This window comes from Apis dorsata, unplaced genomic scaffold, assembly GCF_000469605.1.
Source record: "Apis dorsata unplaced genomic scaffold, Apis dorsata 1.3 scaffold_339, whole genome shotgun sequence".
NCBI lineage: Eukaryota > Metazoa > Arthropoda > Insecta > Hymenoptera > Apidae > Apis > Apis dorsata.
The window spans coordinates 600,962-613,688 of NW_006263606.1; the positions used below are offsets into that span (position 1 = coordinate 600,962).

General features: G+C 39.7%; 1 protein-coding gene across 1 annotated transcript in view; it reads right to left on the reverse strand.

Moving 5' to 3' along the window:
- The window catches only part of LOC102676381 (cadherin-related tumor suppressor-like), an 81,958-nt gene that overhangs the window by 23,756 nt on the left and 45,475 nt on the right, over window positions 1–12,727 (reverse strand). Inside the window, 1 exon segment of the mRNA XM_031511632.1 lies at window positions 1,298–1,657. Coding sequence (XP_031367492.1) covers window positions 1,298–1,657 — 360 coding nt within the window.

Consider the following 12,727-nt stretch of genomic DNA (forward strand, 5'->3'; position numbering starts at 1 on the left):
AGTTGGGGATATCCGAGGGAAGGATTGGAATTTATCGCGTGAATAGTCCTCGACCGATCCTATCCTATCCGAATAGAATGGAGGATGATCTCGATCCCGGCCGAAAAGTCACCGGGCGCGGCCGGTGAATAGGTTTCCAACTTCGAGAGAGGGATCGACACGCGGTGGCGCGGTATAAAAGAATCAAGCGGAGGTGGGCACGGTTTGATTAAGGAGGGTTCGGAGACGTTTGCAAAAAGTGACGGTTGCCCCGAGACGCGGTGGATGACGAGGGGGAGAGCCGAAAGCGGAGTAGAGATGACCAACTGGATGAAAGAGAGGAAGAAGAAGGAGGAGGTGAAGAAGAAGGAGGAGGAGGATGGAGGAGGAAGGAGAGGAGGAGGAAAGCGGATGGGAGAAAAAGGGAGGAGGGAGTGATTCTTCACGGGGTGTGGAGGGAGGAGGTCGAAGGAGAGAAACTCTTCCGAGGTCGGGAAGAGGATGGAAGGGATATAAGGGGCCAGAAGGGGCAGATTCCGCAACTGTCGGCAGCGGGCCTCTTTCATGGAGCCCCAAAGAGCCGAGCTATGATCGGGACTGGCATTCCTTTTGCCTTTAAGAGACCCGGATAGAATAGCGGACGGCGGGCAGCGAGAACCTTAAAAGAATTCCAGCCATTGCACGTCATAAGGATAATTTTTGCGATTGTCTCCGAGGGATCCTTGGCTATCCTGTGCCTCTCCCCCTCTGTCGCCACCGCACACTGTTTCATCTACCTTCGTTAAACGTCTGGCCCCCCCTCCTTTGCGTTTTTTTATCGCCACGAGTTATCGTTTCGGTTTTGGCCAAAAACGAAAAATTGCAGTTATTCGATGCTTGGAAAATTGTACGCGATGGCCATTGTTATGATCGATTCCGTAATGATCGAATATAATGATCGAGTAACGGGAGATTGATCAAGGTTACAGTAGCATCCCCCGGTATAATTACTGGGGAATCAAGTTGCAACGGGACCCTCGATCTCGATATACGTCGTGTTCCCTTCTTCCTTCTTTTGGAAAGAAGATAACTTTCTTTTGGAAAGAATAACAAATATACTGTTTTCCCGTATTAATAAATTATAAATTTCCGCGTAAAAGTTTCACATCGAACCGATTGATCGTTAAGACACGGTCGATGGAATTAATTGCATTAAAAGAAAAGAAAAGAGAGAGAGAGAGAGAGAGAGAGAAAAGAGGAATTTCCTAATTATAAAGTACGATGTTTGGATAAAAAATTACGGCGAGTCAAAAGGATGATATATGGAAACGAAAGGTACCTGAATGGTTAACGCGATGTCCGTGTGTTGCAATCCATCATCGGCTCGAACTTTCAGGACATATTTTTCTCTGGTCTCTCTGTCAAGGGCCTCCGCGAGTGTCAGTTGTCCCGTGGTCGGGTGAAGCCTGAACTGGCATTGGGCTTCGTCTTGGTCCGCGTCTTGGCTGGCCGGATCGGCGGGACCCGGACAATGATGCGGTACCAGGGTGTAAGTCAGGGTTCCGATCGTATCCGGATCGAACGCTTTCAGGACCGTGACAACGGTGTTGGGTGGCGCCTCCTCGGAGATTTTGAATTTCCAGGTGCCGGTTCCCCAGGTCGGTGCCACGTCATTCTTGTCTAGAACCGTCACGCGAACCTGTAATTAAAAATTTTTGTTCGATCCTAAGAATTGCTCGTAATTACACGCTGCGCTTCTATAAAGGGATAGAGAGGAGAGTATGATTTTGTGTGTTAAGAAATTTCGTTCGCCTTGCCATTGCCTGCTTTAACGGCGAGTTAATTAATTGAGATACGAAGATATTTTATGAGTAAAAGAATCCTTTCTCGATTAGAGAATCGATAGAAGATGTTTCTCGGATGATTAGATTGGAAAGTGTTAATATGACAAATAAATGGAAAAAATAAAGAGAGAAAGAGAGGGATTCGTGTCTAGAAGTTTTGTCAGTCGCCAGGATATAATTATGTGCAATCAATATAAATCTACGAGCCGTTGTTGCGACGAAGTCACGGTATGCATGCGAAGAATCGTGAGAAAGTTAGTTTTTCGAACCGACTTGTGCATGTCTCATTTCATTAAATTCTCAGTCACGTCAACGGCCAAGGTTTATGTGACTACCAGAAGCCAGTGTATCGAAACGGCGGTCGAAGGAACAACGGTGGGCACTATTGGAAAAGCATCGCTCCACCGGTGGCTACATCTTCTCGATCGATAAACAGTGGCTCTCGTGGAATCGTGGAAAAATTTATCGTAGTATTATTAACCGTACGAGACTTTATATTCAACATAGAAACACTTTTGACGTAGTTCGAATCGCGTTGCGCATACCGTTGAGAAGAGAGAATCGCCTACCGAAATACCTTCCCTCCTTCCTTCCTTCCTTCCCTTCTTTTTTCCCTCTTCGAATCTAAATTTTTGCTTTTCGTTTCGAAACGTGGATCATGGAGGAATATCGTGAAATTCCGAGTGACCGACATCTAAATATCGTTTCTCGTGATTCTTCTCACGAAGGGGACGCGCTTCATAACTGACGCCTGATCTCGGACGGGACACCGCCGAAGAATACTAAATATGGAGGCACGGATGATCCTCGAGCTCGTGTAATCGACAGAAATGGTGGAACGCATCGATCTTGTTGGTAATTAGTCGAAGTTTGGCCGTCATTGACAAAGTGAGCGCCATCGATTATTGGAACTAAAATGTTTAGGCCCCGCGACGGATATTTTGAAATGACGAAACAATAGTCGGCCGCTGTCTCGCAACACACACGATTTCGCCCGATTTCAGCGTGACACGCGTATGAATAAATTTGACTTTTTAATTATTTTCCAGTACCGGATCTCCTCTGGCTGCCTTCTTTAAGTAGCTCGAACACGAATACAATTAATCGTTACGACTCCTGGCCCTGTTCGTTTGTCATTAAAATTCAAAGGCGCGACGGACATCGACGTCCTCGTTATTGGCAAAGATCGAAAACACCGATATTCCTTGCCCGGTCTACTATATCCACTCTAACGATCCCCTCCCGTGTTCGATGCGAATACGCAGATACACGAAAACCTTAAATTTATGCTAAATCCCGGATCGAACGTGCCTAGACCTCCTCGAGAGCCTCTAGAAAAATCCTCCTTAATTATCGTTTCCTAGCTATCGACAGCTAAGGTTAAAATCGAGCCTCCTCTTCTTCGAAATACAATTATTACACACGCTTACACGAAGAGTGTAAGAAAGTGCCAATTATCAAAAATGCGAAATTTATTTTTTTTTTTTATCAAACCGTCGAAATTTAACGACGATAACCTCGTGTTTCGTTGTTCTCACGGAGCGTGGATGGATTATCCCGAGAGAAATCGAAATCGAGATCGAGTAGAGGCATCGAAACAGCAGCGAAATTTTGCGGAAAGGGATATCGGATGTGGATGGTCGGTCGCGTCATCGTCACGATCGGGGAACAAGAAGACGGGGACGGCAACAATAAGCAGACAAATCAGTGCGGTCATATAGCTGTCTCGGATAGAATATTCCCTCTTCTTTGCTGGCCGGTCGCGGGAGGAGAGAGGGGCGAGGTATATGGGCGGTAAGAAACGCCCGGAGAGAGCATTCGGAGTGCAAGGAAAGATGGTATCTGCGTCAGCGCGGTCGGGGATCAGCGGATCGGATCGAGTCGCTCAGCGGGGGTTTCTTTGGGTCATGCACGAAGTGAGTCCCATTCTTCTGTTGCCCCCTTCACCCTGCTATGCCCCACGCCCCCTCTCCTTTCTTCTTCTTCTTCTTCTTCTTCTTCTTCTTCTTCTTCGTCTTCTTCTTCTTCTTCTGCTTCCTCCACTTCTTCGTCCTCCTCCTCGTTGTCGTCGTCGTCGTCGCCGTGGTAGTCTTCCTTTCTTCTTCGTTTCCTTTCTTTCTCTCACTCTCCCTTTTTCTTCTCTCACACGCTTCTGTCTTTTCTCAGGACTCGTACTCCCTTCGTTCCTCGCAAGAGTCCCTCTCTGTGTCCCTCCTTGTTCCTCACCTTCGAGCCAATACCGAACGACGTGGTCCTCCTTATATATATATATATATATATATGTATACCTCCTATGCTTGGTTGTCCCTTTTATCGAACGGGGTCCTATGGGTTCTCTATGAGGGGTCGAACCACTGACATCGCTCGATTAATAACGTATCTTCGTGGGGGCCCCCATAGACCACGACGACAACGACGAGGACGACGAACGGGCAGGAGGAAAACGATGAGAACGGGGACGAGAAGGTGGACTTTAAAGCCACGGAATTCTGTATATATACCCATCGGGGACAATAAGATATATATCTATTAATAATTCCCCCTTTGCTGTCTCTCTCTCTCTTTCTCTTTCCGTATGCTTTTTTCGGCGGTGTCTGACGAGATAGAGATATTTAGTAAATGGAGGTGCATTAGCTCGATCGTTTGCGTTCATTCTACTATTTTTATCGAACAAGATTTGGGTTCTTGTATACACATATACGACGAATTCCTTAACCGGCTAGCTTTTGCCGGGACAGCCACGCCGGCGTATCATTTTTTTTTTTTTTTTTTTTGGACCTTCTAAAAGCCTTCCAGTTCCAGACAATTGTCCGCAGACATGTGTCCGCAAATAAACCGCGTGCAGTTTCTCTATGTGCAGAGATAAGTTTTCAAATGGAGGACAAAATATAGATTCGAGACAGTTTATATTTAATAACTACTTTATCCTCCGTTGGTATGTAAGAAAATAAGAGACGATCTTATCTTTTGCGGATAAATGACGAAGAAAACTTTTCTTTCTATTTTTCCAAGTATAATAACTTAATATTTTTATAATAAAATTTCGAAATCAATTTTACAAATATTCTCAATAGAGTCTAAGAAGATTTTTTCCAATACCAACGACAAGGTACGTTCTCGACGATTGTTCGATAGTTTTCTACTTCTCTTTTCTTTACGTGCACGAATATTCGCGAACTTTCGGGCTCCCACGGTGTGGACGAGGCTTTACTCGAACAAATTTCGAAGTAGTAACAGCTTTTACGCCAAAGGATAGAAGTTGAAACCGCAGAAAGAGAAGAACAAGAGTTGAGCCGGAGTGTTTCTCGTATAGAAATACATATGGCGTTCGTGGTTGTTTAGCGAACGATGTCCCTATACGAGTCACACAACCCATGAGACTTCTCCGTTGGGTTAATAACGATTCTTCGAATGGATTCCCATAGGGTACGGGTAAGTTAAAGGGTAGACTGTAATTCCGTCTAGCGGCTGGAGACAATAAGATATATATCTACGGTTCTTACGACTAATAGCTTTGTTTTCTCTCGAGTGGCACGACACCGAACGGTCCATCCGTAAACGGGCTTCACTTCACCGTAGATATGTCTACGTCAAAGCAGCCTTGCCGATGAATACTCGCGCTTACGTTCGGGTTAACTTGTCTTTCGATCATTTATAACTTTCTGTCGCGCCGAATGCAAACCTTTGCGCCCCCTTGTAGGGCACACCGTACCACGTGAAATATGCTGGAAAAATAATCCGAAAAAAGAAAGAAACAACTCTTCTTACTCGACCACAATAAACAAAAATTAACGAACGACCTTTCATAAATAATCGAAGGAGATGGTAAATATCGCTCGAACGAAGAAAAATTCGATTTGTTAAAATCTTTGTATCTCTTAATTAGAAACCCACAATTGAATTCAATAATAATAATAATTTTGTCGAAAGGGAACACGCAGATGGAAAGGATTGAAAAAAAAAAGGAAAAGAATTTGCAATTCGAAGTATCAAAAATTAAACGGTGATCACCCCTGTCCTTGATCTTGCTCCGTTCAATATTTCACGCGAGGCCCGTAAGATTTTTGCCCGTAATTTTCCGAGGATGAAATTAAACCGAGGCGAGGTTGTGTTGGGGCGGTCGAGTGTAATAAAATACAACGATCATCGGCGGACAACAACGTAACGCGTATTAATGAGCATTCTTTATGCACGGACGGGTCCAGATCGCGGCAGCTTCTCTTATGTAACCGTCCGCGCAACCAGTTACACACTTGGTCCGCGTTGTAAGTATGTATCTTTATTACGAGTGATATGTTGGTCGGCGTACGCGCGCGGGCACAACCGCGGGCTTTTCGCATACTGCGAGCGAACATCATGAAAGGAATTCTACGCGAAACCCCTGCGTAACTGTATATACATATATAAGATTCAAGATATATCGAGTTACCGTACGATTAACTCGTGAGTGGTGACGTTAAATTCTCCCGCGACACTCTCAGCTCTGTGATAAACATACTAATTTATGGGCGGACAGGTCAGCGTATAGTAAATGTATTAAATTAGGAAATTCAAGTAGCCCTAACCAGTTGTTCTTTACGCGCAAGATACATCTAATTTTAGGATATCATCTTTTCTCGAGGAGTATTATTTCAACCATTCTTTCTCTTCATTTCCATTAACCGATTATTAAATACGACTCTTTTTAATTATAAGATCCATTAATAATTTTATGATCTGATTGTAATTTTTCCACCGGTTGGCATTTACAACGTTTGCCACAATTTATGTACACGATGAATGAATTTTATTGGAAAAAATTCAAATTTATTAAATAAAATATTTGAAATTTATAAGAGTTTTTTTTTTTTTATATAAAGTAGATTCAATTGGCAATATATTTGAACTTGATTTGAATGTATAAAATTTTTAATCATTTGCAAACGAAAGTAGTTCTTTATTACATTAAGAATGCGGATAAATTTGAAAATTTGAAAGTTTTTCTGTAAAATTAATAATTTTTTTTTTTAATTGATATATGATTGTATCGTATTCTTGAAGATTTTTTCTTCAAGATAAATTTAATTCTTTGAATTCAAATTATCGTAATAAATACAAATATATTTATTACGAATTTTTCTATTATTAATTTAATATCAAAGTACAATGATAAACTATTGTATCAAAAGAAATATATAATCCTCATCTACTGATATACGAAAAAAAATTAAATACATAATGTATATTTTATGAAAAATAATCTGAATTAAATTTTATATCAAGAGATTAAGTTCACTATATAATAATACTTAATACTGATTTTGATAGATGTTAGGCAAAAAATATGAAATAGATAATGAAATAGATTTGATATAATTCGAAATAAATTAATTCATAATTATAAAATAAGACTATATTAAAAACCAAGGAGAATTAAAATTGAAAGTTTAATTTTTTTTATAAATCTAATTTTTTCCTGCATTCCGTTTCATTGTATATCACATTTTAAGATTTTGAAAGATGAAACAGAAATGAAAAAAATTTAACATCGGTCAACACCAGCGAGAACAGTTTTCGTACTGAATGAAAATATTATTCGAAAGATCATGGAAATTAACATGGAAATTATAGAAAAAGAAAAATGATCTCTCTTTGTATGCGTGACATCCCATATTTTTTCTCTATTGAGGGATGCAATTAAAACCGAAAGGTGAATAAAAGGGGATAGAAAAAAAGAGAGAGAAAAGGAGAGTAATATAGAAAAAAGAGAGAGAGAGAGAGAGAGAAAAAACGAGGCAGGTATCGAACATCGATGGCAAAGAGAAGCCATCGAAGTTTCTACTGCGGTCACTAGCTTTCTGCAACAGGCTGGCTCGCTTTACTTTTCTCTACCTCGTCGTTACTCCCCTAGAAGAAAGAGAGGCCTCTTTCGTATCGTCGACTTTCGCCCGATGGGCCAAGAAGACAGGCAAAAGATATTGAATTTATACCGAGACCTGATGCAAGATGTCGCAGACCGCAGCTCTGCGGGTTAAGTGTCTGTTACAAGAAGAATATTTCACGGAAAATATTTCACCAAGGCCACGAGGGAATTGGTAGTTTTGTCTTTTTCCCCCCTTTTTATTTTTTTTTTTTTATTAAATCTTTCTTTCGATCGTAAAGAAAATATATCGTTTTGTTCGATTTTTTTTTTTTTTCTTTATTTTATCTCACATTGACATCTTATGATTAATATCGCGATTCAATAGCTTCTAAACAAATTTGTTTGAAAAATTTGTTTTCATACAGGTTTGTTATTAGAGAAATTGTATTTAACCTGAGATACTACGAACGTACCGTTAGATTTAAGCTAGAGGTAAGCTATACAGGTATAAAATATTTACTTATTGCGAGCTCAATGCATCTATTGATACGATCATTGCTGCGAAATGATAGTTTGCGAGGTAAATTAGCAAAATGTAGATTGTCAAGATTATACCGTTATACCGTGTACAATGGTTTCTTCTTTTTCGTTTATCTAATAATCTAATAGTTATATAAGGTGTTTCATTTTCAATTCAAATATCTCTCGAGAGAATTAAAATTATCAAAAAAATATTTTAAGAAAAATTGGCTCTAAAATAGTTCAATGGAATAATCTTTGTTGGTGGATGCATAAAAATAAAATTTCCCTTATTGGTCGAATGATCGTTTAATCGCATATATTTTAATCGAAAGTGATGACCAATAAAGAAAATGTGCGTGTCTTTCTAGCTAGTCTATTAATTATAGATAATTCTTCTGAATCAATCTCAAATATTTTATTTAATCTGATTATCTCTATCACCAATAATTTTTCGATATAAATAAATTAATATTTTTTTTTATAAGGAATAGGATCCAAATAAATATGCATTTAAAGTTATATATATAAGAAATGAAGTTGACCTTGAAATCTTCGCCACTGTTCGATCTATAAAAAAAATTTTTTTATAAAATATTTTTATATGCCTTTCTTTGAAGCAAATTTTAAAATATTTTTTTGAGAACATTAATCGTCACGTAGTAAGTTTAAATTTAATCTTTCGAGTTATTTGTATTAAATGCAAAATGTAAAGAACAACCTGTATATAGAATAGGATTAAGATGGTAACTAAGATGGCGAATATCGTCTTTTTCTTTCTTTTAGATACGCGTCAACTTTTTTCTGTTATGTCATCTTTGTATAAGATAATACAATTTAGCATGATGAAATAGAATATTGCTTTAAAATGAATTCGATATTTTAATTTTATTTCAACGTAATACAAGATGTTAATGTACATCTTTGGAAGATCGATATTCTAGAGCAATCTTCGTCAAAATAAACACTAAAGTTGATCTATAAAAAATAATAATTGAATCTTATTTATTAAATTATAAGCAACTTGGAATTTTTAAGTTCGATGCAATTTCTTTTTTCGCGTTAGATGAAATAGGAACGTGAGAGTGCGGTGATGATGCAAGATAGATACAGGTTCGCTCCATTACGTCTCGTTCCGTTGTAAACTTCAATTACTTGTAACTTAATAAATAAATAACTTAATCGACATTTTGGCCAATTTTTGTGTTTGCTTTGGTCTCTAGAATTACTACCATCCGAAAGTGGCCCACGAATATATTAACACTCTGCATATCCTCATAACCTAAATGATCATCATAACCATATATAAGATGGCGGGAATAAGATTAAGTTATCTTACCATAATGATTTGCTTTGTAATTTGTATATTTTATAATTATATTCCATAATATAAAATTATATCAAAATATCAAACTGGATCATCAGAGTTTAATCATAAAATATATATTATACACAATATTATAATTAACAGTTTCTTCTTTAAGAGACTGAAAAAAATAAATGCTCAAATTGGATGGAATATGATTCTTGCATCAAATAGATTTGTTCATGTGTTAACATTGTATTTATTAAAATAAGATAACTATCTTATCCCTTATTACCATCTAAATAATATCCATTTATTCAAAAGTTAATTCTTAATTTTATACCATTGAATTATAAAATTATTTACATATTTATATAAAATGATAAGATATTATTTTTGTATATATAAGAAATAGTTATACTTCTTTTTATTAATTTTCCCTATACAAAATACACAAAAGACAAAGAAATATTTCTGAAATCCACACATATTTGTTCCAAATATTCAAAAGCGTAAATATCCTAATAAATAAGGTTACTTTTCATTCATTTCATGATAGAAATATATATTTCTGGAATAACAATCAAAGAATATTTTCCCCAAAGAAGAAACATATAACGTACACGACAAATCCGAATTTAGCGATGCTTATTTCTTTCTCACTCTATCTCGATATCTCTCAGGACAGAGAGAGAGAGAGAAAGAGAGAAAGATGAAAAAGAGAAACGTCGGTTAGGCAGGTGTTCTTTGTGCGAGATCCGTCAGAACATCGTGATGGATCATCCTTTTCAAAATCCTTGGTCGATTCTTATTTTTATTTCGTGTCTTCGCAGAATTCGTTAAAATTATATTACAATACTGCTCAAACGAAGAGTAATGAATATCGTTGCCCCGTAACGATAAATGCGCGTCACGATGATCACGAGACGGTTAAAAAGAGTAAAAGAAGTAGAAAAAAAAAAAAAAAAAAAAAAAAAAAAAAAAAATCACAAGAAGCAAGCGATGAATAAAAATTTTTCTCTCAAGATTGAGGTGACGAGTAAAAAATTATTCCGTTTCTCTCCACATTTTGATTCTCACATTATTATTAAATACTCGGGATAAATAAAGCGATCATCTTCTCTGATTCGATGTTAAAAGATGGGCGAGAACAAATTAGCGGATTCACGAGGGACTAATGCTCTTTTTTTTTCTTTCGCCGAATTCAGACGGATTGGAAGTGAGATTGGAGGAGAGAAAAAGAGAGGAGGAATAGGCGAGGAAAGCGGGCGAAGAAAGGAAGGAGTCGGATACTTCTTCTTCTCCCCGCAACGGAGGGAAGAATGAAAGAAAGAAGGATGATGGGAGCGAAGGGAGGAAGATGAAAGGGGAGGGGAGTAACGGCGATGAGAATGGCGAAAAAAAGGTGGCGCAAGGTAAGTGGTGTGACGTGCGTGGAAGTAAAATAACGAGAGAAAAAGAGATAAGGGGAAAAGAGATGACGAGGTGGAGATTGTCTGCCGAAGGAACCTCTAACAACCTATGATCACGTTATTAATTGAAAGAGGACCGCCGATGCTACCGGTTACGCCACCGACATTACGTGCCGTCTTATGGCCATGCGGCACCGGCACGGGCCCATTTTTTAACCAAAACATTTTCGTCGATACATAAAATTCGAACGAACTTCCACTGACTCTGTTAAACTCTCCCTGTTAGTTGTGAACAAGCAAGAGAGAGTGACAACAACGTTACGTTATTCCACTTCTCCCGTTCTCGCTTTCAATTAACCGTATCATCGGGCGAAAAACGTTGATTATTATTAAAAAAGTAATTTTCAATTCCAAGTTTCGATACGTTGGATCGAAACGTTTTTCCAATGACTTTCCTTCCTTTTTTTTTTTTTTCTATCTTTTCTAAAGAACCGGCCGATTTATATTAATCGTTGCGACCGCGTCGGTAACCGCATTCGATTCCGCGCGATTTGCCTCTTAATCCGGTCTGAATGGCAGCTCTGGTTCGTTCGATTGGCTTAATTTCCTCGATTTCGTGGTCGTCGCCCGGCGTGTCAGCCCGATGATCGACATCGGGATCGGTCGACGCGCCGATGGAATAAAGCGACGATAAATCGCGAGGAGGAGGAAAGTGGGGGGAGGAGGAGGAGAAGGAGGAGGAGGAGGAGATTGCGAGAAGCGCACGGGTTCTTTGGCCGGGTGGGCTCGTCGATATCGCTCGTCCGTGCTTCCACGGAGAGAAAGTCGCGTCAATTATACGGGGACGTGGCTTATGGCCAGTTGGTACGTGTCTCTCTTTTCGTAGTTTGTCGCGTATAGGTACTTGTACTTATGCGGTATATGACATACACGCGGTTCGTGCGAACGAAAGAGAAAGAGTGCCATTCCGTACAAAGGGTTGCAAGCCTTCTTTTTTCTCATTTTTTTTTTTTCCTTTTTCTTTATTTCAAATTCCCCTCCCCTCTCCTCTCCCCTCTTCCCTTCATTAGTCATTTCTTCTCTCTCTCTCTCCTCTCCTCTCCTCTCCTTTCCTTCCTCCGCATACCTCCCTCCCTCCCTCAAGATCCCTTTATCATTCCACCTTTCTTTCTTCTTGCGGGCTCGTTCTGTCGCACACGTACTGCGGGCACGCTCGCGCGCGTACTCAAGAGATCTCTCCTTGTCGCTAAAGGAGTGTGAGAGAGATTCGAGGAGAAAGAAGCGAGGCGGGAGGGCGATGGAAGAGAGTAAAAAGAACGCGCCGGTCGAACAACTCTTGCACGACAGTCACGAGTGTAGGTACGTATGCGTATATGAACGTGCAGGCGCGTAGAACACGTTCCTCTACCCCAGAGGGGAAAGGGTAGTAGTTATCGGAAAAATGCCCGGTATGCGAGCTGTCACTTTTTCGTTAGCGGCCGTATCTTTTTTCGAGCCCCCTCCGTTTTTGGAGCACGCAGCCACGCAGCGTGGATCGCGTTTTTTCCCCCCTCCCCTCTCCTTCCTCTTTTCCGCTCAAGTATATATATAGGAATACGCCCCCTTATCGGCTCGTTGAGTTACATTTCGTATGGAACATTTTCATATAAGGTTAAGGTAAAATCGTAAAGTTTGCGATTGGTTTCGGTGTTGGTGTATGGGGGCAAGCGTCGTTTCGAATCGAGGCGTTCCTCTCGCCTCTTGAATTTTCAAAGGGAAAGAGAGAGCGTGAAACTTTGAAACACGATCCGCGACTGTATTGTTCTCGTCGTCTAATAAGTCTCGCCGCGAGACGATCGTCGTCGTC